This window comes from Drosophila innubila, chromosome X, assembly GCF_004354385.1.
Source record: "Drosophila innubila isolate TH190305 chromosome X, UK_Dinn_1.0, whole genome shotgun sequence".
Taxonomy (NCBI): Eukaryota; Metazoa; Arthropoda; class Insecta; order Diptera; family Drosophilidae; genus Drosophila; species Drosophila innubila.
Genome location: NC_047626.1, coordinates 26,324,052 through 26,351,804, shown reverse-complemented (window position 1 = coordinate 26,351,804; position 27,753 = coordinate 26,324,052). Strand labels below are relative to the sequence as shown.

General features: G+C 36.7%; 2 protein-coding genes across 3 annotated transcripts in view; one reads left to right on the top strand and one right to left on the bottom strand.

The window, feature by feature from the left end:
• LOC117793437 (E3 ubiquitin-protein ligase highwire) overlaps positions 1-27,753 on the bottom strand; it is a 61,022-nt gene that overhangs the window by 8,528 nt on the left and 24,741 nt on the right. Inside the window, exons 12-13 of the mRNA XM_034633752.1 lie at positions 5,264-5,377; positions 1,063-3,797 (exon numbers count right to left, since the gene is read on the bottom strand). Coding sequence (XP_034489643.1) covers positions 1,063-3,797; positions 5,264-5,377 — 2,849 coding nt within the window. The remainder of the gene's footprint in view (positions 1-1,062; positions 3,798-5,263; positions 5,378-27,753) is intronic.
• On the top strand, positions 11,555-26,543 carry LOC117793435. Of its 2 annotated transcripts, none has more exons than XM_034633748.1 (6): positions 11,555-12,382; positions 21,193-21,463; positions 22,039-22,205; positions 22,265-22,554; positions 23,142-24,190; positions 25,277-26,543. In XM_034633748.1, the coding sequence occupies exons 1-6, from the start codon at positions 12,203-12,205 to the stop codon at positions 26,035-26,037; spliced, it is 2,718 nt and encodes a 905-aa protein (XP_034489639.1). In that variant the 5' UTR covers positions 11,555-12,202; the 3' UTR covers positions 26,038-26,543. The 2 variants fall into 2 exon arrangements, with proteins under 2 accessions (XP_034489639.1, XP_034489640.1); XM_034633749.1 differs by lacking the exon at positions 25,277-26,543 and adding an exon at positions 24,369-24,430.

Here is a 27,753-nt window from a genome sequence, read left to right as displayed (position 1 = left end):
AAATGACTGATAAAATGGTGTAAACGTGTCGTGACACGCACAGTCACAAGTTTATTTCAACATGTGTTTATACCGACAGTGATAAAGCAACCTTCTTAGGATATCTGAGACACATTGACAAACAAAGAAAGTAAGAAAACATAGGGAGGGAAAGAGAGAGAGGTGGAATCGTGTCGTGACACGATGTGCTCAACTTCAAAATGATAAAGAAACCCCGGAGTTCTTAGAAAAACAATATTGGACAACAATTCAAATTTATAGTCGAGATCAATATACATATATAAATGTTCTTTAAAGAAATAACTTTAATAAATTTACTTTAAAAATATTAAGTCTCTATAACTGCCGATATGTGTGTCTGATCTTGATGCGATTCAGTGGGACAATAAATAATACTAATAGATAACGTTAATTACCACAAAAAAAAACGTATTGTCTTAAAAACTGTGGGTGTGATGGACAGACGGACGGACGGACAGACGGACGGACGGACGGACGCACGGACAGACGGACGGACAGACGGACGGACAGACACTCAAGACTATATCGACTCGGCTGTTGCTTCTGATCAAGAATATATGTACTTTATAGGGTCGGAGATGCCTTCTTCTCCCTGTTACACACATTACAACGAACACAATATACCCTTTTACTTACTTTTTAAGAAACGGGTATAAAAAGTTTGAAAATAGAAGATTGTAAATCCCAAATTTTCACTTTTAATCAACTCATTATATCGTTATTACTATAAAACACTGGACCGTTTTAAAAATTTTCAAAATTGCTTTGTTGGACCGGTAATGATACCGAAATCGAACGGACAAAACCAAAATAGAACCTTTTAACAAAGTAGTTGTTTTGGGGCGTACCGGAACCGAAACGGATATTTGTTTCGGTTCCCTGATATGGATAAATCGAGTAAAATGGTAGCTTGGCACAATTTCGTGAATATACAAAAAAAACCAACAAAAATTATTCCTTTATTTACCCCTTGATGTCTTATTGATATTTTATTTGGATATATTCGTCATAATTTATGAATCTCGATGGACTTGAACTCACCTGCATTGGATATATGTGGAGCGGTGATGTTGATATTGTTGGCACTGCGACTACTGGCCAGATACTTGTCCCGACAGACATCGCACATGAGGAACCATGAGGAGGCGCCTTTTCCACCCTCGCCGCAGTTGCCAGCCCAGCCCTCGCAGAAGATGCCCACGGAATTGTAGCCCTTGCCCTTGGCGGATTTGCCACAGCCGGGATGGGCGATGCGCATGTGATATGTGACTGGCATGGGAAGGAAGAGTTCACAAATTTCACACCAGCTGCCGTCGTCCTTTTTCTTTCGCTTCCCCTTCTTGCTGGGATCCTTGTCGGCGCCGAGGTCGCTCCCATTACCCTTGCACTCCTTGGAGTCGAGCTCGCCGTTGGCCTCACGTGCCCCTGGCGAAAGGAGACGCTGTTCACGTTGCTCCAACGCATTCGACTGGACAATGTGAACGCAGCCGGCACAGATCTGTTCCCAGAGATAGACAAGACAACGCAGAGCCGGCGGAAGGACGCTTACCAGTTCCGGCAAGGCCTGGAGTTTCTGCTGTTGCGAGGACTGTGACGGTGACTGTGATGGATCTTGGGACTGATCCTCGCCAGCATTGGCAGCAGCATTCTTGCGATGCTTGCTGCGATTGTGTAGCGAACAATTGCCGCTCTTGGCCAGAGTTTCCAACGTGGACGGACGTATGTTTAGATAATGTCCCGCATTTGCCACCTCCACAGAGTGACGTTGCTGGGCCTTCTGCTCCCGGGAGAGTTGCAGCCGTGGATCACCCGAGTCACCACGTCGTGTCACCACCGTGGCACCCTCTTTGGGCAGGCCAGGATGAAACTTGAGGAAACTCGCACAGGCCATGGCATCATGAACAACACCCTCGTGCCACAACAGAGCCGCAAATACGGCGCGTATACTCTCCGCAAACGAAGGCGGCATCGCCCGCTTGATGGGACCCATGATGGTGCTACGCTTGGAGCAACCCGAGGCCGACGCTGTGCCGGATGCATTGGCGGAGGTGGAACTGGTTGCTGCCGTTGGACTATCGCCCAATTGCAGTTCACTTTGCGTCTCTGTGCCCGCACCCGTTGTGGAGGTTGTCGTGGTTGTCGTTATCTGTAACACACTGTGGTCATCCTCGAGCTGTGCCAGCTGGGCAGGACCTGGCTCCTGGACGGCAGCACCACGTCGTGGCGTGTGCTTTGGCGTTGAGAGCAATGCTGCCGTTTGACTTGGCGTGTAGTTCATCCGTCGCACACTGGCAATGTCAAAGTCCGTCTCCGCATTGCCCGTTTCCTGATCCACGCGAGTATTGCCATTGCCACGTGACAGGGATGGGGTTTGGCACTGCGACTGTGACTGTGACTGCTCCTGTCCGCCCATGGCACGCACCATGTCGCGCACTGAGACGGCAGCCGTTGCCGTTGCCGTTGCAGGCTGGGACTGCACCTGGGACTGATCCATGGCCTGATCCCCCTTGAACCACTTTTGAAGTGCTTGCAATTTGATGGCACCGCCACCCACAACTCCCGCAATCGCTGATCCCAGATTTCCAGGAAGCAGCTCTGTGGGCGCCGCTGCTGTCGCCGTTGCCTGCTCCACATCCGTCAGCTGATCCTCCGTGGTCTTGGCTGGCAGCAGGAATGGATTTGTTGATGTTGTGACGGAACTGCTGCTGTTGTTGGTGGTGCTGGCAACGCTGGGTAGCTCAAAGATCTTGCGATCGTTGTCCTTGCTGGGACTAGAGGGACTTGTAGGACTCTCGGCATTGCTGCCACATGGACTGGAGGCCGGTAGCTCGGACAGATCCACTCCAGTTGCAGCTCCTCCTTCCGCTCCTCCCTCGGCTCCGGCTGTTCCTGGCTTTCCGCGTGCTTGGCCAGCCACCGCAGTCGGATTATCTGTAACGGGTTGGAGTAGTGTCCTAGCTAGGTGCTGATTGAACTGCAGACACCACGCCTCTGTGGGATACCAGCCCATCGTGCAGTGCTGCCGTATGGACTCCGTCGAGAGTCGCAACCAAATGCCATCATCATTCTCGATCTCATCAATAAACGATATGATCCCACCCAGCCGTACCACGCCCACCTGCTCCGACTGCAGCGTGGGATGCGAACGTATCCGAAGTCCCGTACTGTGACGAGCCTGAAAGCGGCGCAGCTTGCTCGGCGCCTGCGGTCGTCGAGCGGCATTCGAGCGCTGTGCGGGAGGTGGAAGGACACCCTCCTTGACCTCGACGCGATAGACCTCCTCCAGGGGTATGCCATCGATGGTTACGGCCAGACAATAGCCTCCCACCGAATTGGGCGTCCAGTGCACACTGAAGGTGCCATCCTCCATGTCCCGGGCGCACAGCGCCTCCGTTGTCCTGGTCTGAACGGGACTGCTAAAGCGCAGCTCCTCAAATGAGTAATTTGTGTAGGGTTTCATAAACGTAATCGCCTTGAAGCACATCTTCTCCTTGGTGGTTGCCTCATAGTTCAGACGTGGCGGCGGTGTCATCCCTCCCAATTGTCCAGCCAGCCCTAAAATTCCACCATGCTGACTGTCCTCCGCATAGGAGGTGCGTCGCATCTTTAGATTACCACCCAAAGCGCCGCTACGATCCGGTCCAGTTGGTATGGCCTTTATCTCCACCTTTAGCTCCGGCACCAGCACCGCATCCCCATACTGATCCCGTATGGTCACAGTCACCTGCGTGGGCCAACCGTAACGCAACGGTTCCGTAATTGTGTTGAGCTCGCATCTAAGGGAGGTAGAAAGGAAACAAGGGAAATTGAAATCGGTTGCATTTGATGAGAGCAGGGACTGAAAATAATGATTATTGTTCAAAATAGCTACATAAAAAATCAACCATAAGGAGAAGTTCAATTTTTGTTTTGAATGTACCAAAATTTTTGTTATTTGTATATCTCTGCAAACAGCTAATAAACTTTTATTTGAGTTATAAAAGAAAAAAATCAAAATTATTGGTTATTTAAAGGCTTGATTTTTTAAATCACATTTAAGAATTATTTGTGATCAAAAAAATTAAGAATAATAATTATTATTGATTTTTATTTTATTAATCTTTCATAAGAGTCTTTGATTTTATTTTTTGAATAAAAGTCTTTAAAGACTTTGAAGACTTTTATTTTGATAAATAAAATAACAGTTCTTAAAGACTTTTACGATTTGAAAGCTTTTGAATAAAAGTCTTTGTCAATATCTTCGCTTATACTCAAGATAAAACTTTCAAAATTACAACACCAGTAAAACCTACGACATTCTATGAACCTTTATCCTCTACTAATCACGCTCTTTTTCGCACAGCGGGATCAATTCACAATTTTTTGTTGCAATAATCATATCTCTTAATCCAATAAAGATATTTCAATTTAAAATAGTGGGAAATTGGCGGTAGAAGGCGGGAGTTAGTTATCTTCCATCAATCTAGTGAATTTGTAAACGTGAGTTCAAATACTATTATAATTTTTTGGATTAAAAAAATATTTTTCTGTTTTTCCAACTACTTCAGTACTTTATTTTACAATGTAATAGGAGAAAATATTTCCATGGTTGGTATAGATAATAGAGAACCAAGTGTGTAATTTTGAAATTTTTTCTTGATTATAAGGGGAGATATTTACAAAGACTTTTATTCAAAAGTTTTCATATGACAAAAGTCTTTAAAGACTTTTATTTTATTCCTCAAAAATAAAAGTATTTTGGGACTTTTAAAATTTCAAAATCAGAAATAAAAGTCATTACAGACTTTTAAATTATTCATCAAAAAAGACTTGAAAGACTTACTAAAGACTAATAAAATAAAAATCAGAAATAATGATTAATTTTAATTTTTATTTTTTTTAAATAAAAATAACTATTAAATTGTATTTATAAAATTAAAAGTCTTAAAATAACCATTAAAAGTGACTTTTTTGGATATTCCTCATAACAGTTATGGTCCCTGGATGAGAGATTCATTATTCAAGTTTTTTTTCAAGTCAAATGAATGTAAATCGTTTTACAGGCAAATATAATACTTGTTTTGTTTTTTGTGTTCCAAGGATTGACTTTTTAGATATCACGTTAATGCCTTGAATTTTGAGAGACTTCTGTTATTCCGCTGGGTTGCTTAAACTTTTTTAGTATTCGAATTTAAGCTGTTCTATGTTCAAATAGACATCGTCACAATCCTATTCAATATACAGGTGAAATCTCTAGACTTACTTATTGGGATCGAGGCGCGATTCCGGCTGCAACCAGGCGGCCAAGCGAGCACCCGATGATCCTGGAGCGCCGCTAATGAAATCCTTCAGGAATTGCCGTTCATTCGACTGCGAACTGCAATAAGAAGAAAAGAAAATATCAAATAAACAAAATGTAATACACAGTTTCAGATAAGATCAATTTAATCTCGAGGGACAGGAAATACGCTGGAGGGAAACCCCATGGATATATTACAAATGGACAAATCAGACTTTTGAGCACATTCCAATCAGAACACACAACAGCATCAAAGAGCTGACCGACAAATGTTCTTGCTCTCTCTCTCTCTCTCTCTCTCTGTGTGTGTTTGTCTCTCTCTCCTGCTTTGACCTGTCTGGTCAATGGTCAAAGGTCACGTACGTTCGTACGTTACATTTGTAGGCCAGTCGATGGTTAAAGGGGCAGGCGGAAAAGGCACGTACCGTCGCACTCTCCCAGCAGGTGGTGTGCCTGTGTGTGTGTGTTCACATGATGAAGTCACAGCCACAGACAAGCACGCACATGCTTAAAGGAATAAACCCATAACAATTTTCAGCTACAAATATCGAAATTGTTCTGTTCAATTTTCATTTGTTTCAGCTTCAAATCAAATGCAAATATGTTAAGCGACCCTCGCTTATCTTAGAGCACAACACATGGGGCATATTGACTGACTGAGAGTTGGGCAAACAACGGGTAGTCCAAAACTTTATACCCGTTACAACAAGAAAGAGATAAGATATGACACTTCTATTTACATTTCAAATTTTCAGTTGTACTTCTACCATTTTACATTTTGAATTATTTTTAATTTAAGTAACAATTATATATTGTTTCTTTTTAATTTACTAATGATAACAAATTCTACTTGAACTATATATACTTAAAATATTATCGTTAAATAAAATAAATTGATAAATAAATGATTTGAATAACAGTTTGTACTATGTACATATATTAATTTTGTTACCCATTTTATTTTTTCTTTCTCTTATTCATTTACATTCATTTTATAAATTTATCATTTATTTTATTTTATTTGTTTCCTTAATATTCATATTAAGTTGTTCATGTATTTTATCCCTATTGAATAATAAACACCGAAGTTATTCACTAAATTCAATAAATTAATTGTGAAAAGTGTTTTTAATATAAGAGTACCTCCTGGTATACTAATCAAATAAATAAAATATATAGTTTTCATATTCAATTTATATATAGTTTAACATGCTCTCAATCTACTATACACTACAAATCTCATTATGATTGGATAAGAAAGAAGGAAGAAAAAAAAGTAGGGTCAGTTTGCAGCGATTTTGTTATCTGTTATTGGTTTGTTATTCATTATCTTTCGACCAACCTTTATCACATGTGCAATTTACTTTGTGCTATACCAATGATGAGTCACATGTTTTCAGCGATTTTAGCAAAATGCACACCCCTGAGTGGAAAGTTGGTGGTTGGGTAGGTTATTTATATATTAAAAGCAACAAAAATAACGAAACATTTTTAAATCATTGTTTGTTGGCAAAACTATCACGTGTGGGCGTGTGTAGGCGTGGTCTTCAATATAGTTTTAACAACAGTATTACAGCAGAGTAATAAAATGCAGTTCTTTATCATTACGAGGAAAGCACAATTTAAACAATCAAAAACTTGAATAGATAATGCAAAAGGCAAAAAACCGTTTCTAAAATTTTATGATTTTCTACTTATCAGTATTATATAATTTAAATATTTCTAATGCAACAAGCACAAAATATTTATTAATTTTTTTTTTACTATTGCATTTTTCGCAAACAGTTTCAATTAGAAAATCTCAAAATAATTAATCAAGTTCTTAAATTGGATTAATATTCAAAAATTGTAATGGTTTGTTTTAAACAAGGAAAAGGTTTTTGAAACCGAATTTAAATCAGCTTTAAAGTCTTGATAATGAAGATTAAAAATTATAGTTCAACATTAATTGTCTGACAAAGTTAAGTGAAAAAGAATTAAGGCAGAGTTTTACATCATTCAAAAACTATAATGATATATAAAATATGTTTTCAAGTTTGTATTTAATACGTTCTCATGTAATTTGTACTTTGCAGCTGAAAACGGTGGAAAATATGCGTCGAGTCAATGGGGAATGTTAAGAGGCAACTTTGTGGGGCACTTAATGATGGCTCTTGGTATATAAGTATGTATATGTGTATATGTCTGTGTATGAGTGTGTGTGTATGCATGTTTATAGAAAAGGGGGACTGTTTAACAACCACAATCAGTGGGGCAAACCGAAAAAAGCAAACAAACTGCACACATTTACATAAAAAGCAAATAAAACAATACCAAAAATGAAATGAAAATGAAAATGAGAATGAAAGAATCAACTTTTCCAACGAAATGCACAGCAGAAAAGGTACACATGTGTGTGAGTGTGTGTATGTGTGCGTGTGTGCGATACGAAAGTGACCCCCCCACCCTTCGTTGCCCCCCCTCCCACCAAAAGGCACAGAGAGGAAGAGAAGCGGACAACACGTAAACACAATGCGACCCTGCACTTCAACTAGTTACAACAATAATAATAACAAAGGCCAGCAACCAACTGTGGCATGCCAGTATGTATGTGTGTGTGCGTGTGAGTGTGTGTGTGTGTGTGCAGTATATACATGTGTGTGCGTGTGCTACCTGTGGGAAACACGTTTTTATTTTCCATTGAATACAATGCGTCGATGGGGGAGCTACGAGTTCCCGACTTCGTCCCCGACCTAAGCCCAGTTAAGAGTCAGTGTAGTGTGAACCCAATACCCAAAACCCAACTGGAGCTCTATGTAGAACGCGCAGCCGCAGAATTGCAGTTGCAAGTTGCAAAGGGCTCCATTAAATTCATTCATTCATTTTACAAAATGTGTAGAAAACAGCATAAAAAGGGTTGGAACACCCAGTTGGACTTTTTAATAAGATCAGTTTGAAATAATACAAAAATATAAATAAAAACAGATACATTAAAGTAATATAAGTTTATAGATATAAAAAAAAATGAAGAAAATATAAAAAATAAAGTCTAGTAATATGTAAAGATAATGATAGCCATGGTCAAATAAATACATAAATGAAGATAAACATCATAGAAGATGGGGGGATAAAATAAAGTTAAAAATAAGATAATAAATAAAAACAACATACATTTATAATAGTCTAACCAAATGCTGTTTGAGGAACGCAAAGGCAGAATCAATGAAAATATCGCATACACTGCATAGTCTGAACATATCGTAATTTATACCTTTAAAAAAAAACCAAAATAGCTTAATGTGACAAATAACAAAACGGCAATAGTCAATGAACAATATTGATAAGGTTATTTGTACTAGTATTCTGAAATACTCTCGGCACTTTCCCCATCTGATGTTATCTTTCATTTCTTATCAACTAATGTCAATGACCTGCAATTGACTCGTAATATCGCATTTCTAGGCGTTAAGTCTTCTATATTTATATTGGCGTTTAACCGCAAAACCGCATGTGCTGAAATTCTACATATTTTCAAGCTGAATAAGCATGTACCTGAACATTTCCTTGTAAACTGTCAGCTGTGCAGAAAGTAAAGCTCAGTTCCAGTTGGGTAAACTTATATGGAATGGGCCAAAGTCAAGTGCGTGTGTCTGAGTATGTGTGTGTGCGTGTGTGTGTTTGCGTGTGTGGGTCTATGTGTGTGTCAGATATCAATGCATTTATCTCACAATCAATTTTATAACTGAAAATGAAGCAATATCCACAATAAACAATTGAAAAGCATGGAAAACCAAAAATCACCGATTCAACGATAATTGAGTAGAGAGACAGAGACAGGGAGAGAGAGAAAGAAAGAGGGAGACCAGGAAAAGAGCGAGGGGGGATCGCCCGCATTTAACACAGCAGTTGGTTGCCGGCTGTAAGAGAGGAAAAAGGGTGAGTGGGGGAAGAGGGGGGGCGCAACTTCCGCTTGGCATCGTCAAATGCAACGCAAATTGATTGCAAGTCGCGCTCTCCACTTACGATATGGGCAATAGAACTGCACTCCCTTTCCACCCCCTCCCCCCTCTGTCACTGTGTCTAATAGCGGTAATTAAGTAAAAGACGGGTCTGTCACCCAATTGAAGATCAGTGTTCCCACCCTCGAAATGCTCATCATCCCTGAAAAACAACCTTCAAAACTCATTCCACTTTCAGTTGGCATGCGCCATGCACACGAAATTATAAATAATTTTCAATTTATTGAAAATAAAAATAAGAAGAAGAGAAGCAGTTAAGAGTCTAGAGAAGTGGAAATCAAATACAGGCATAATCGATATATACGCGGAATATTTAAAGATATGACACATAAGGAAACAAAGAGAAATCTGATAAGATTATTTTGTTATCGCATGAAAATTTCTCTAAAAATCAATGTCGGAAATAAAATTAAAAAAAAAAAAAACAATAGCCTGGTATTAATATACCCTGGTATTAATGTACGTTTTTCTTGTTAGGTAATGCAGAAATATTTTTTATGTCCTGTTCTATATTGTGTAAACAATTTATATTCATATCTTGTAAGAATCGAAAGAATTCTTATTTTTACTTCAATATCGTTTTTTTTGGTGACTATACAATCTTAATCTAAGCTATAAATATTTAACTAAGCTATAATTAAACAATACTTTTTTTTAAATTTATATATATCATAAGAAATAATTAAATTTTTCCAACTCAATTGTAATCATAATAATAACAATTTACTAAGGCGAATGAAATTCATTAATAAATATTCCATGATGTATATTCAAATACTTTTTATGTATTTTCTACATGCAAAGTGAATAGGATTCACAGGGGAAACGACTAATTGCCTTTACTTACACACAATATGTTTTCATGGGCTTAATTGAGCTTTTGTAGAGTTCGAGAGTCACTAAGTCACGTTACTAGCATAAAATTTGTTAGATTGACTCATTTAAAGCAACAACTTTTAAAACGGATTAAAGACATTTACATATGTATGTACACAAAGAAAACTATCTTGCAAAAAGGCCAAATAGATACATACTTTTTAATTCAAAATATATGTTTAATTTCTTCCCCGCAAAAAAGTGTAAAACTGAATATGATTCATTTGTATCAATAAAATTAAAATCGATTGCTAATTCTACTTGTACTTGCTACAATTGCAGGAGAATAAGAATAAACATATTTATGCACACACACCTACATACATTTAAAAAATATATATACACAAGAAGCATGCACACATACACACACTTTTCCTTATTTGGAGCATATGTACGTGTATATGCTCTTGTTGTTGTGTTTGTTGCTCTGCACAAATGATGAAAGAAGCCAGCAGCTGATTTGAGAGAGCGGCAGAGCGAGAGCGGCAGAGCGAGAGCGGCCGCAATGGAAAACACAGAGAGACAAAGAGCGAGAGCTGGATCAGCTGTAATTGTGTGCATTGCATGCACAGTCAATGCACACTGGGCAAAAAGCTTTTATAACGACGAAAAGCAGTCCGAAGAGTGCGTAATCACTCATACTCGCACTTTATCCGGTTAAAGAAAATATGTATATGAAAATGTGGATAACTACATCATTTTTAGACAAATTGTAATTGAATAATTTACATAACTTTTGTTTTTTGTTAAGATTAGCGCAAATTTGATGGGTTATTTGCTTGTATGTACATTACAGAAAACTCTAAAATTAGAACTTGAGGCAAGCATCTTGGTTCTAGGTTGCGAGGTTCTCATCGAGAACTCATCCACTAATATTATACATATTTATTATGTAGTTAATATTTTATGATTTTCTTTCGCCCTTTATCCTTTCTTAAATTATTCAAAATTGCAACCGGAATACAATGGGACAAGACAAGTTGTTGAGACCGAATAATTAAGAAGGCGAAAGAGAGCGAGAGCAACACCGAGTACTGAGCTCGGATATATAAATCGACGAGCCGATACCCTATGTACATTTATAAGCAAAATCCACTGTAAAAATAATTAATATACATGTTAGATAAACATATGAAATAACGAAATTAAATTTATAAACCTTAAATTTAAAATGTAATTTTATTTGTTCAGATGCAGACATTTGTAAAACATTAATAAAGAGTATTAATAAAGCTGCTCTGCTTGTCGCCTGCGCAGCCGCAGTGCGAGACTGGCACGAGAGAGTAAAAGATATCGTAGCATGTTGAGAGAGCGCTCTCTATGCAACGTCGATCGTTAAATTTTGTAGCAGCGCGCTGCAAACACTTTAGTATGAGTTGAGATACGCTCGAGTGTAGTTGTTTTATGCGGATGAAGTTGGTCGATGACTTCTTAACGATAAATTTGTTATTTTTGGTGTATGTGAAATTGTCGAGTTTTGTCTATTTCTTTTGTTTTTGTTTTTGTTGCCGCGAATATATGTATATTTCTGTTGATGACGCCTAACAACATTAATATGTATATTAGTGCGATTTTGTAGAGTGTTCGGGCGAAACGAAACGATGCGCAAAAGAAGAATTCGATTCTGACGAAATTCTTTTTCAAGATCTCTCCACATACAAAACCTACTCATATGCATATGTATGTCGATATTGTAGACTCCTCACTGTGTGTAGCTTCGGATCGGGACAACAACTGAGCCCGATAGTGTGCGTCGCCAGAGATTTATCAATTTGTAATTGAATCAATCGCCCAGCGGAAGTGCAAATCAACGAATAAAACACCCCCCAATCCCCCGCCTCCACAACACCCCAAAACAAATAAAAAAAAGCATCAAAAAAAAAAAGAATTATAAAATAAGAAGAAAGCAAAAAAAAGAAACAAAAGATAAACCGACGACAATCAACGACAACGACGAGGAGAAGGAGAGGAAGAAGAAGAAGTAGTCACCCCCCTCGACAAACTCAACAACATCAGCTCATCCGAGATCATGTGGCATTTGTTATACTGTCTGCCCCTGTTGCTTGTTGCAACTGCAGCCTCCCCCATCCTCAGCCGGCCCCAAAGCGCCAGTCTACTGAGATCAACAGATGCACAGTCCGAGAGCATTTGCCAGCATTGTTACTGTTATCGCTATACGGTGATCTGTGACTTTGCCCGCAACCACACGGTAAGTTCTTGTATAAGCATCTTCTATTTATAACAATCCATACTTCAGGGTGTTTCATATTATATATTGTAAAGAACTTTTTATTTTCGTTCTGTGGTGTGAACCTTTTTAAATTCGGAGTATTATTCACAGTAACTTTCGAGTCTATAAATTAATATTAACTTCTAATTCAAGACAATGCCCTTTATCAGGAGAAAGCAAACACTTTGTTTGTTTCCTAAACTTTTGAAAACTTTTGAGCCGTACTTTTAATAATATACAAGTCTATAAAATAATTTAAACTTTGTTTAAAGATATGCTCTTAATGAGCAGAAATAATAAAACTATTTAAAAATTTGGTGAAAAGATTGGATATTTTTTATTCTTCATAATATCCTCTCTTTATAACATATAAGTATCTGAACTTTTGATTATGAGGCAAGCAAATAAACTTCTTCGGTTAATTTTAACACTTTTGGAGTAGTCTTTTACAAGTCTATAAAATGTTTGATTGAAATTAATCGCGATTGGTTCTAAAACTTAAGAAAGATTTAGACTTTCAGAAAAAACTATTGAAGCTAGATAGGCATAGACAAGTGTCAAAAATAATACACATATTGCTGTAATAAATATTTAGAAATGCCTCTTAAAAAAAAAAAAGTTGTTTAGGTAAGATAAGCAGTATATGTACATTACAAAGTATTAGTCATAATATGAAATTTGAAATATAGATAATAATTCATTAATAGATCTATAAAAAGTAATTTTCAAAATATTTATTTGTCAGAAAATAAAAAACTCGACACGTTTATTTAGTTAAGATTCGTTTCATATGCCACAAAGCGATAAACTAGCGAAATTAATTGATGGTTAGAAAGTGGATCTTCCCCTCGATCCCACTACAAGCACAGAAAGCAAATGAGAGGGAGGGAGCGACAAAGTGAGAGACAGAGATAGCGTTAGAGCAATCGACACATGAACAAACTGAAATGTTGTTAATTAGTGTTGCGGCAAGAAGCTGGCGGCAAACATGCTACAGTCGAGCACAATGAATGAATACGAATGGTACATACAGCAGTCACTGGCTAAAGTGAACACGCAGTGACACTAAAGCAAAAAGTCAAGATCTAGGAAAAACATCAACAAGTACACACAGTTACTTTAATAGTTTTCTTCTAAATAAAGTATACAGTACGTAAAGCTATATCTTTAGCAAATACTTTATTCGAGTACTTTTTAGCGAGTGTTGACTGTATGTGGCAATATGTTTAACCAAGTTTATCGCAACAATTGAAACGCTTGAACATTTTTGGCAACTGTTTGCGAATGAATAGATTCGTGGGATCAAAGTCAATTCGTTTATGTTATGAATCGTATTACGAGTGCACACACACACTCACACTCACACACACACTCGTTTGTGAGTGATTCAAAATGTAAACAAACCTGCAATTAACAGCTACAATTGCTGCAAAATGACAAAGAATCAAGCCAACTTATGAGCGTTTTCAACCAGTTCAACTGGTTATGCTAATGAATCAGGTGTGAATGATGTGTGAGTGAGTGTATGGGTGTGTGTGAGTAAGTGAGTGTAAGCAAGGGTGAGTATGTATGTGTATTTTTATGCAGGTGAAGTGGTTAAGTTAAATGCTTATCTGCAATGGGAGGTGGCGCTTTATAATTCTTAAAATATAAGAGATTTGAAAATCTATTTCTCTCTCATTCTCTCTTTCACTCTTGCACTCCATCTGGCTCTCTGGTATTTCCGGCTGCATAAGCTAAAAAGCTAAACTGAAGTTCAAGCTAAACTAAGGCGTAACACCGGATGTGGGGCGTGGCATTTGTGGGCCAGACAATTGTTGTTGTCATTGTTGTCGCTGTAATGACGTGACAAGTGCAAGTTTGTCTGAATCTGTATCTGTGTGTGTGTTGCTGAGTATCTGTATCTTTTTATGTGTGTCCGCATCTTGTAGATACAGGAAATTTATGAACTGTAGATCACCCACGCCCCAGATATATATAATTCCCCTTCCACTCTAATACACCACCCAGTCATTCAATGTGCAAAGTTGACGAAAATCTTTGGAAAATTCTTTAAACAATTTTCCACACATTTTCCAATATGCATGTGCCTTGTGTGCTCGATTCTCAAATTTGTTAGCAAGATATAAACATTCAAGTGCAGACAAAGAGAGAAACGAGTGGAGAGAGGGGAAAATAGCTAGAGAGAGAGGGAGATGGATAATGTGTGTGTGTTTGTTTTGAGAAACGACTGCTTAAATGCCATTCAAATGGCTACTAAAACTACTTAAAGCAAATGGAAAATGGAAAAATGGGCATTGAGTGGTACTAAAAATCCATCAAGTGGCAAACGAGTCTCTCTCTCTCTCTCTCTCTCTCTCTCTCTCTCTCTCTCTCTCTCTTACACACACACACACAAGCATGCAACACACGGCAGGAGGTGCAACAAATTGTAAGAGGCACAATTTTTAAGTGGGCCCCCAGATGCTGCCACATTTGAGACACATATTTGCATTTACATTAGCCTCTACAATGTATTCAACAGCATTCGGAAACTGAGAAACAAATAAACAAGAAGAAGCACATAAAATACTTGATTCGTATATCCCTTAAGCAGTCTCTTAATGGGCCTATTATAAGATAAAGTTATACGTTTTATGGCCAGTCAAAGCAGTCAAGTTAAGTCTTGTGGCAATTATCATTGAATGTTAAAAAGTAAAAAAATAAAACATGACCTAAATTCAATATAACCTCGAATACAGCAAGTTTTGATCAATCGATAATTTATCGATGCAGAAAGAATATATATGATCTGTTTGTTATCATAGCTATAGATGTTTCCTTTACCAATTTACGACCCCAGCGTGTGGATTCTATAATATCACGTATCAAGGTTAATTCAAGGTCTGTTATGTAAGTGGCGAAAAAAAATATGAAAGCTCACCAAAATTTCTTGTCTTATCAATTTGCAATTGTATATGCATTTGAGGTTATGTTAAAGCAAGCGCTTTTGAATACAAAATAAAAATAGCTCAATAAATTCGTCATGCATTTCCAGAAGTTTTCTGCATAAAAATGTACTACTTATAATTATCTTTTAGAAACAAATAAAAAGTAATGGAATGCAAAAAGAATATATAAAGATATGAAGGGAGATATATATATATATACATATATATATAGAAAGAAAAAAAGACAGAAACGCTCAAGTGACATGTCAGATAAAAAATTGCTAACAATATTTTGTCTTACATGCTTATACAAAATGTATCTGGAAAGCAAGTAGCAACTTATAATAGAACTTGAGGTTTTTTAATATAAAAATAAACTTTAAATAAAATATAGGGAGTAGGGACTGTGGAAAGTAGGCTTAGGCTCATTATATACCTTGGAGTTTCAAATAAAATAGAACAAGAAGGCACATAATTTAAGAGATATTTTGACGGAAAATTTAAGAAAATTAATGTCAAATATCAGTTTAATAACATTTATATGAAAAAACAGCCCTAAGAGCTATGACAAGAAATAGAAGAAAGAAATATTTTATATTTTGTAATATTTTACCTTACGATTAGGGAATTTTAACAAAAGCTTAGAACTTTGAAATTTCATTAATATTTTATTAGTTAGTTAGTTAAAGCTGCAGACAGAAATAAAAGTCAGATAAAAGTTTCTCAGAATAAATACTCGGACATATTTTAAGGGTTGTTTTTCTATGCTCATCTGATATCTTATCACAAATGGGAATGGATTATTTTGCGCAGTATAAAAGAATATGAACACGTCAATGTTGTTGGACATTGCACTCACAGAGACATCTATAGTATCTGTGTGTGTGGGCACATATGCAACGAAGTGTCACGTACGCTGAGAATTGTATCTTAAAGATACGTGCACGTGAGAAAGATTCGAGTGGGCCGCTTGCTGTTTTTTTCTCTCTTCCTCTCTATTCTTCTGTTTTTGCGGAAAATCCTGGTCAACCATGCTGTTTCCATATGTGAAAGTACGAGTATCTCGTGTGTCTCGAGATCTATCCGTAAATGGTAAATGAAAATAGATAAAGATATTCTCACCATGTGCCGCAAAATCTTTTTTTCTTCTTCTGTTCGTCATTCTTGTTTTTTTTTTTTTTTCTTCAACTTTATTTTTGAGGCCAAAAGCAAATGCACATCATAATTTATTTTTAATTGGGTTTTGTTTTTCGTATTCTTATTTATTATCTATCTGTGAGTATATTTTACGTGTTGTTGTTTGTCACTTTTACCAGCGCTATTTCCGCTTTTCGCCTCCTAACAACACCTAGAATAGAAGTCCAATCTTAACTAAAAATAAACTTGGAATAACTCTGTTTTTGTCGCCGACAAAAATGCGCCGGAAAATGGGCATCATTGAAATCTGAAAGAAAAGGAGATGGAGGTGGGGAAAAGTGCATTTCGGCGAGAGAGAAAAGCACGCATGGAATATGCCCAGGGTCTAAATATAGAGTCCAGCCATTATGTGTATTACAAGTGGGCATGTATAACACAAATACATATACATAACTGTATCTGTATGTATGTATATATATTCATAGAAGCATAGACTATCTCTCCAGATGTGTGATAGATACTTCTATATAGTTAATAGTCATCAAGTTGTTGTTTGTTTGCAGAAATCGTTCTTTGTATACCCTGTAATTATTCAGGGCATTCAGGTGGGATATATCTTGTACAGAAAGTATATGTCTTTATATTCCAAACTCAAACTGTTCAACAAGTTTTTGCTTTTAGACACATTTGATTTTTTTTCAACTTTGCATACCCTATACAAGTGATGTGGCTAAAATAAATATACATATTTTCTAGTTGATGCTTTTTTATGCTTTGTACTTTCATTTTGCTTGAGTTCATCAAGTTGTTGCTTGCATACCCTGTACTTAAAATATGTTTGAAGTGGGGTTGATGTACATAATATACAGTATACTTTTATATGAATGATATAATTTATTTGTCTAAGCTCATCAAGTAACTGGTTTTTAATACGTAGCTCATTTTTACTTAGAATACCCTGCTTAGAGAGTGTTTGAAGTGGGGTATTCATTTGTGTTTTTTTTTTAATTTTTTTATATACCCTTGTAAAGGTGTCGAACATGAATTTATAGCATATTCTTATATCTAGTTAATAACAATTTCGTTTACATATATATTCATGTGCAAAAGCGTAATTCAAATTGTAGAAATCTAAGTGAACCTACAGATATCTCTTAAAACAATCATATCTCATTTTTTGTCAGCACTTAATTGGTACTTTTTTTTTAACCTATTCGTAAGTATTATAGACTGAACTGCTATAAATATTATTCAAATTACATAGTATTTCTTGGGTCAAGCATTTTTAATTTTCCATTTGTTTTTGTTGTATTTTTGGCATTCGACAAATTTATGCGTCACGTTACGTCGATTGGGAGGTGGGGTGGAGTGAGCGGAAAGAGGGTGGTGGGAGGGGAAGACTGTGAGAAGACAGACAAACAAGCGAATTAAACAAAACATATAAAAAAAAAGAAACGTAATTGAGATTTCCTCTTTAGTCAAACTGTAAGAGCGAGAGAGAAAAAGAGCACAAAAAACTGGAGCAATTGAAAGAAATTGCGCCCAATACGAAGCAGTTGCAGTCGACGTCGCAGTCGCAGTCGGCATCGCCGTCGCCGTCGCTGTCCCCGTCGTGTGTGTTAAAAAGGCAATTGCAAACTGATGGATGAATGCACAACGTTGCAAGTGACAGCAGAAGGAAAGATCGAGAAATAGAGGGAGAGAGAGTGTGTGTGTGTGTGTGTGAAAAGGAAGGAGAGTTGGCGTTAGGGGTGGGGCAGACAGCACAATAATAATAAACAGCAAATGTCTGAAATCTCTGCAGAAAACTGAGAACATGGGGTGGGGCGCATAAGGGAGAAGAGGGGATCGGGGATCGGGGATCGGGGCTCTCAACAAGTGCGCCTCCGGACTACGATTCGAAATTGTCACAGCTGCGTCCAAGCAACAAGCAAGCATTGAACTCCAGCTTTGAGATGAGCACGTGACACGCACGATGACACGTAGTTGTATTACTTATACAGGGTAATCGTTATCGATAACGGTATTAAGTAGTGCTAATTGACTAGTAGACTTTTGATTAGAAAACATCCCTTTTAAGAAAAATCGATATCAATAACGACATTAGAGATTATTAATTAAAAACTGTATCCTTACAGAGTAATTAATATCGATAATACTAATAATACAACCTATAAATAAGAATAAAGTAGCATTCAGCATAAACAAATGCAATTTTTGATTGGGCGAATGTTAGATAGATTACCATTAATCCTAAAATACTCTGTTAACGTGTACGACAGCTTAAATACCCTGCAAATAGCTAGTAAAGTCAGAGTTAATATCAGAAAAATCATTTATAATGGTATTCTATAGATTATACAACTAATCGCTATGCATACATAATAATAAGCCTGCTTATATACCCTGTAAAGTACGATAAAGTAGCTGCTAAAGACACAACTTATCGCTGAGTGATTATCGAAGAAAGCATCTATGTATATAGTAATTATAATCTATATATGCATACATTTTACCGATAAACTCCCTGACGAACGATAAAGTGAATTCAACTTTACAAAAAAAAAAAAAAATCTTATCATTGCTTAATAGTTAATAGTTATTTGTATTATTTGTAATACTTTCGACATGAGTTCATCTCTAGTCTTTAAACTGGCGACAATTGGCCAGGTGGCCACCCGACGCGTCGCTGACGCCACAATTGTCCGTTGACTTTTCCCCCTTTGTGGGCCAAATATGGTGGCAGCTTGTTGTTGCTGTTATTGTCATTTAATTCACGACAATTATGCGGAAACCAAGCAGACACACGTAGATCCCCTCCTCAATCCCCAGCGATTTCACTTTAAGCATTTTATGTACATACACGTATGTATGTACATGCATATACTATATAGCAGAAGATTATATAAATACATGCTGCAATTGCACTTGCAACAAACAATTACAGCTACAATTACAATTGCACTTGAACCCAACTGTCGTTGATCGCAACTGATCGAGAGAACTATGCTAAGTGCAATTAAAAAGCAGAAACAGAAACAGCTTCCAATTCATCAAATTTAAGAGAAACAAATAAATGTTATTGATGCATGTTTTTTACGTTTAACAGCTGACTAAGAATAACAGCGTCACTTAAACAGAATTTTCTTTAACAAGTGAAATTATAGAAATTATAATTTTTTTCTATTCTTTTGGTTTAACAGCTTTCGGTTTTATTCGACTTAAGAATTAATATTGGATATGATTTTGCCTAACAGCTGTGTCTAAATTATGTATATTTATTAATAATTGTCGTTATTTGCGGTTGAGTAACTAAACAACTTTAAGCGAGTCTCTTAAATAATCTATGCTTATAAGATTATTGCAAAATTAACAGCAAATGTGACAAATAAGCATTATATTTACATTTGCTAAATGAAGAAATAAGACTCACTTATTCAGTACTTTTAACTACAACTATAAACTGCGTCACTTTTACAGAGTCTAACAAAGAGACAAATAAGTAATATACATATTTATTTATTTTAACCACTCTCAACACTGTTCAATGACTGCCATTTAAAACGTCTCTTTAACGGAGTAAGCCAAAAGTTGCAAATATCCGATAATTTGTTTACTGTTAACGGCTCATAAGTCTCTGCAATTACTGAGACTAACAGAGTTTGTAAAACAAAAAAGGGAAAAATAAATCATATTTTTATCTCTGTTCACGACTCTCTCGAATACTAAATACAATGATTTCACAACCAAATAATTAGTTTTTTGTGACTAAAAAAAACAAATTTCTTGGCTGTTAATATTGCAGAATTGCCACTGTAGTGTCGATCTAGAATGTGTATACATATATTTTTATACATCATGTGTATTACATAGTATATACATTTACATCACTAGTAACTGCGACTTGACTAAACGAAGATCATAATCGACAACAACAACTAACATATTGTTGTTGTCACCCTAAGCACTTGGAAGTCAAACTATTTCTTTTAATTTAATGAGAAAATTGCTCACACAACAGCAACTGGGGGGCTGGAGCAATGAACGTTGCGGTCAACTTGCCGTTGTCTGCGTTGCAGCAGCAACAATTGTTGCTGTTGCTCTTGTTATTGCTGTCATTGTTGCTGTTGCTGGTGTCGCGACGACAGACACTTAAAAATAATACCAAGAGACCAGCAAGAAATGTAAGTCAAGCGTCACAGCAACAACAGAAAAAGAGAGAATAAGAAAAGGCAAAAAAATTAACTTTAGCACATCTCATTGTTAATACCCTAGACTTGTTCATTTCAAAGTTGCTTTAATAAAAAGTAATTTTAAATTAATTCTTAAAATCAAAAAAATATTACAAAATCTTTAGTTATGACCAATTTAAAGTACGACCGCTTTATGAAATAGTATATTTTATTCTTGACCAATTATTGCTATGGAAAAGAAAGCCAAATTTAATAAAATGTAGTCAAACTTAGTAAAAAATTTTTTTTTATATTTTAAGAACCAACCAAGATTTTCATTTAATAATCAAACCAATCTGGCTAAAACTAACTGTGTGCATATATATTGTGACTCAATTAGAATACCCTTCGTCAGGGTATAAAAATAAGTGAAAACAATGCAAAAACTCACAATGATGAAGAAGTTGTTCTTGTTGTTATTGTTGTCTGGGTGCCACGCCCCAAAAGCCAGTGCTAAACTCATGTATTTAATTTTATTCTTTCCCCGCAGCTGTCGTCCATATGGAACAGCACGTATATGGTTCCACCGATCATCACGGGAATGGAGATACAGCTGACGGATCGCACACAATTGCAGTTGCATGGCGGACTCTTTCGTGAGAATCGCGTCAATCGGTTTGTGGTAAAGGGCGCTAATGGTGCCAATGGCAATGATCAGGTGGAATTGACCCACAATGCCTTTGGCGGCAATCTCGGTGGATATCCGGATATTCAGATACTCGGCGTTAACAGTGTATTTGTGCGCGATCACGCATTCTCAGGTTAGTTTAAATGCAATGACTAAAGATTAAAGTGAAAAATCTAAAAGCTTTTAAAGCACATAATGCACAGCTTACAGAATAAGTTTATGTTCATACTAGAACCAGAAGGCTTAAAAGCACTAAAAAGCTGCTAGTGTTACTGGAAAGCTTTGAAAACATATAAAAGCTATATAAAAAAATAAAAATAAATGTAAAAAGTTTTTTAATTACCATGAGAAAGCACAAAACATAGACATTTTAGTTGCTTTACATTAATTTAAATACAAATCTTTAAAAGTTCATTAAAGCTTCAATTCGGAAAGTATACGCAATTGAAGCTTAAAGCAAAGCTTATACTTATATAAGTTGAAGAAAATTTAAAAATCACATAAAAAGCTCCAAGTGCAAGAAAAAAGCTCACTAGCATCTGTAAGCTGCCTTTAAGTACATTAAATACAAATCTTTGAAAGCACATTAGAACTTCAACTGGAAGAGACAGCGAAACTTAAGCTTTCAGCTCGATATTAATCTTTAAGCTTGTATCATTACTTTTTAGTCTCACACTTACTAAGCCTTCGACTTTGTTACTTTCACAGGGGGCGAGATCAAGCTGAGTGTGGTGAACAGCGGTCTTCTGGTCTTGTTTTCGAGCGCCTTCATCAATATGAACATGTCGTGCAATTTTACGAACATAAAGAGCCTGGAGATCAAGGAGAAAGCCTTCAATCCCAGTACAAATCGCAGCACTCAGGCACATGTAAATGTGAGTATCCAATTCAATTTATCATGATAAATATTAATTGAAATTTATTGTCATTTTAGCTACATATTCAAAAATCGAATATTGATCAAATCGATAGTTTCGATGTGTCGATGGATAAAATCGGATTTATCGATTGCACGATTGGAGTTATTCAGAGAAGTGCATTTAATGTCACCAATATCAAGGAGCTTTCATTTGAAAATTGTCGCATTAAAAGGATCGAGGCATATGCCTTCACCGATAAACTGCACAGCGAACATATATCGATAACGGGCACACAAATTGGAACCATTGAGGGAGAGGCCATAATGGGTAGCGGCATTTCGATATTAACATTTAGACAGAATGTGTAAGTGATCACTATAAACTGATGAAGTAACAAAGAAGAAAAAATTGCTAGATAAATGAATAGATATGTAGATCGATTGATAAATAGTTTGATAATTATTAACTGAAAAAAAATATATATATATAGATCAAGAAATAGTTGGCTAGAGGGAGAAATAGATTTATTAATTGATAGGTAGTTCGATCGATTAATACATCGATAAATAACAGGTGTTGAGAATAAGTAAATGCCAATAGAAAGATAAATTAGTACAGTTTCGGACAGTCGACAAAAGAAATAATTTCAACAGAAAACGAAAACGAAGTTTAAATTTAAAAAAATTTAAAAGTTATAAAGTCTGAGGGTTTTTAAAAAAGCTCAATAGTTGTAACAGTAGATTTAAAAAAGTAGTTCATAAAAGGATTAAGCAATATATAAATATGAGGATAGATAAATTGATCGATAGATGTTAAAGTGAGATGCATTGATAGATGAACTGTATGAACTGTAAATAATAATAATTATTGAATGCATTAATATATGCTTAAATATAAATGATAAATGCATCGATAACTGATTAATCGCCCCTCTTTCTGTCTCTTCTACAGCATTGATACGATCAAGGAGGCTGCGATACAGGTGAATAGTGTCTATGTGTATATCGAACGGAATAAGATTGCGCATCAGGGTAAAAACTGGTTGCATGTGCAGAAGGGAGAAATGGTTGTTATCGAGAACAATCGATTTGCCAACTTTGCAGCTATTCAGCTGGAGCAATCGAATCGCATTAACTGCAGTTTTGCCAACAATTGGCTGGGGAATCCCCAGCCGAGTAGCCTGAACTTCAGCAACTGTGAGATGCGTGCGATAACCGTTGATCGCGTTTGCAGCTGTGAAGATAATAAAAATTGGCTGCCAATGTTAACGGATCACGATATCAGCTCGGAAATGTATTGTCAATTATCGGAGAGGTTGCACAGTTGCTTCAATGCGTCCACGGTGCATTTACGGCGATATGCGAGCGAGGCATGTGGCATTAATCGAACGACGTTGCACTGTGTCGATCGCAGCACATTGGAGTGGTACAACGGTGATTTCTACTCCAAACAGGAGCGCGAGGAGCAACAACGTGGCATAACAATTACAATGATCATTGCAATTAGCTTTATATTCGTATGCATCTCATTCTTTGTTATCGTGATCGTTTGGTCCGTTATCAGATGCCATAGAACACGTCCCGTTAAGGAGTACTGCCATTTGTCCCCAGAGGATTGCCTTATACTGCAGCGTGAGAAAGTGCCCCGTGAGGTGGCAAGATGTTTTCAAAAATTGACCAGCAATAAGCTAACAAGCGATCAATGCGCCAATACCATTAGTCTGGTAATGAAACAATACGTCGATCGGATTCCACAACCGTCCAACCAAGTGCTCGCCAATCATTTGCAACACGCTCATGCCAAATCAGTGGTAGGTGAGGAATACGGTGTCACATCACAGGCCATCGCCCAATTAACACGTCCCAGTGCACCTAGCGAATTCAGTGGCGATGAGAACATGTACTCGGAGCTGCTGCTCGACAATGAGTATTCGTCGCCCAACGATTCCGTAGATCCATCTTTGGACAATGTCTACTCGGAGCCCAAAAACTTGGTCGATGGTAAGTAGACATTTATATTTTTTGGTTCACGTTTTTTGTGGGTTCCCCAGATTTTTTTTCTTTTGACAAACTCCTTACCCACCCCCCCAAGTAGTATGAAAAACGGGACTAATTGTATTGTAATTCGAGTGTCGATTGTAACTAATATTAACATAATTTATTCTACATGTACTTAAAGATGATTATTTAATGCATTACTGAAATGCTGCACGAAAAACAGACACATGCACACGAAAAAAATATATTAAAAAAACAACAACAACAAAAACAAAATCAACTCAATGATTGTGGAATATGTCGGCACAAAATGTACAACAATTTAACCACGATCCACAAAGCAATCCACCAAAACAGACACAAGGAAAAACTAAAAACAAGTCACTGTGGAAATCATTCCATATATATGCACAAAATTAAAAGGAATCCACGGTGTAAAACATTCCATAGTATTTGTGTAATATATCGGAGCATAAGTATTGCAATTTTATTATGATCCACACAAGAAAAAGCATAACGAATCCACAGTGGAAGACGTTTCATGGAGTTTGTGGAATGTATCGATGAACGCACTACTGCATATTCACCACGATCCACAGCACATCCTATTTTGTTAGTAGAGTTTCACACGCAGCCTGCACGAACTTGTGAAATGCAATCCACAATATGATACACACAACACAGCACACACACACACACACACACACTCACTCACAAAACTATACACAGGTACTAAAGCAACACACACACACACAGTTAAATGGAGCGCATTAAACAGTAAAGGTATAAATAACGGTTATAAATTACAACTTGTATGTAGTTGCTGTAGTTCTGCCCTCTCTTTCTCTCTCTCTCTCTCTCTCTCTCCCTTACGGTGACAGCTCTCTTACTCTCTCTCCGCTCTTACAATTTCTTACAGACTCCTTCATATTTCGATTTGTATGTATGTATGTAGTTTTTGTTGTTCTGCTCTCTCTCTCTCTTTTACGGTGTCAGTTATCTTCGTTCTTGCACACTATTTCTTTGGGTATTTTGTGTTAGAGTTACCAGATTGTTGTATTTATGTTTTACGTATGCGTTTCATTGCAGATGCGAATGATATGCCGCCGGCTTATGAGGCAATGCCACAATATGCCACATTGCAGCCACAACCGCCACCGCCATCGATGCTGCAACAACAACACCATCACAATCCCAATCATAATCATCATCACCATCACCTTCAACTGCCGTCCACAAGCTCCGTCCGGCGGGGACAGGAGTTGCCCGATGTGCTCTATGTGCGTCATCCAAAAACTGCGAATAATGCCAGCAATGCAAATTATGCCACGCCCGTTTGGCGGCCAACGCCCACATCGGCGCCCATTAGCGTTGCATCAGCACCAACAACATCAGGGGCAATTCCCGTTCAACCGCCAACTTTGCCACCTCAGTTGAATACACAACAACGACATGTGCGAGATTTGCGGCAAGATCTGGAGGCGATGCCACAATTCCATCCCAATCAATTAACTTCGGCCCGCAATCAAAGTCAGCTTCAATCACGCTTTGCCACCAATCCACGCAACAACAACAACAGCAGTAACAACAGCAACAATGGTGGCACCAGCAGCAGTGGCAACACCTTGAAGAGAAGCTTCGAGTGTCTGGATGGTGCTGCAAGTTTGGCGGCCATGGAACTTATGGACATGCGAGGGGCAACTGCATTACCGCCCGATTCGGGTTCGGATCATTCCGGCGGCAGCGATGAGACTGTTAAAATCGATGACGTCATTGAATATGCCGATGCTGAAAAGTGTGCAATGCTTTGTGGCAAGACGACGGCAAACATCGACAAGAAAAACATGTGATACACATAGATAAAAATAAACACACACACACACACACACATACACAAACATACACATATACAGTTTATCAAGTAACTGTTTTGACAACTTAAAATATTCGTATTTAATGTCGAAACAGTGACTTGACATTCTTTAAACACACATATTTATATATTTACTATATTTAAAATACGCATAATCCATGAGATATAACCACAACTATGCACTAGTTCCTAAGATATCTCTAATTGTAATCATAAACCCTACTATTTTTTTTAATCAATGTAAATAGACTTTTTTTTATACCCTATAACCATTGCAAATGGTCAAAAGAAGATATTATATCACTTTGGGAAGTCTGTATGTAATAGACAAAAATAGTTTAAAAATAAACTTTTTGATTATTACATACTTTGCCACCAAGCTATAATACTCTTGAGTATAAATAATAAAAACAAACGAGAAAAAAGTGAACAAAAAAGAACAAATGAAAAAAACGAATAAAAAAATGAATAGACAAGACAAATCAAAGCTGTTTTATATTCTACCGATTTGTTTTTAGCGATCGTTACACCTTCTGACTCATCATGCCACTTGCACAGTTGCCTGCCTCAGTTGCATAAACAAAAGTCGCATCGCGTGTGGCATATTAATAACATTTATTTGTTCATACTGTGTTGAAGTCCGTATTCAGTTAGACAGCTCGTTAATATCTGGATATAATCAAACCATTACTAAATGCATATTGCAAATGAAAATGTTGTATAACTTGATTTGCAAGTGCCAAGGCATTTGCTATTTCGTTGATACCCTGTATTTTTGATGAATTAAAAAGGTAAGTCTTTCTCAGCCTATAAAACTAATCTCTAGAGGTTCTGATAAAAATTGCTTTTGAAAACAACCGATCGCAAAGTTGGGGATCCTGAAATATCAAGAAATTTATTTTTCGCTTATATTTTTGGAGTCCCAGAAATCAGCCGTCAAAATTATTTAATATTAATTGATTTATGTTTCAAAAGAGCATTTAATGCATTTTTATTAGTGATGTAAAAAACATCTATAAAATCTAAATTCGATTCATTGGTGCATTAACATCACTGTGTTTTATAAATACTACTTTTTACTAAACTTAGGGCCGTCTATTCAATGTCTATTTAAGGGGTTTGATAACTTTACAACAGATATTTTGACGTAAAATGTATAGAAATCAATGTCAAATTTGAATTTATCTATAAAATGTAATTGAAAAACCGGCCCTTAGAAATGTTAATAAAGAAAATTTAAATTATTTCAAATCTTCCAACAGTTATTTTGACAATTGAAGACAACCATAGTTGTTTTCAAATTGTTTATGGGCTATTAGAGATTTGTAGAACACGTCTGAGAATATAAACAGATTATTAAGATATATTGAAATCATATTTTTCAATATTATATTACTCATAGTTATATTTCAAGCGATGGATGAACATACAAGTTTTTTAAGACATTTTTATTCCTAACTAAAGGGAATTTACTAGTCGGGCATACTTAACATGTGTCTGTTAATATTCGAATATCAAGAGTCGTATTATGAATCCTTAAAATATCTTTACGATTGTTTAATAAAGTTAAAAGTTCTAGATATTGTTTCATTATGTGAAGGGTATTTTCTAGTCGAGTAATCTCAAGAAATGTTTGTTTATATTTGAAAATTACGTGTCATTCATATGGTCAGTAGTTCTGTGCTCGGTTCTT

Excerpts from the sequence above, each read along its gene's own strand:
- LOC117793435 (XM_034633748.1), top strand. The coding sequence starts at position 12,203 with ATGTGGCATTTGTTATACTGTCTGCCCCTGTTGCTTGTTGCAACTGCA. Across the intron at positions 21,464-22,038 it reads GCGCGATCACGCATTCTCAG|GGGGCGAGATCAAGCTGAGT; the intron begins GTTAGTTTAAAT and ends TTACTTTCACAG. Across the intron at positions 22,206-22,264 it reads GCACTCAGGCACATGTAAAT|CTACATATTCAAAAATCGAA; the intron begins GTGAGTATCCAA and ends TTGTCATTTTAG.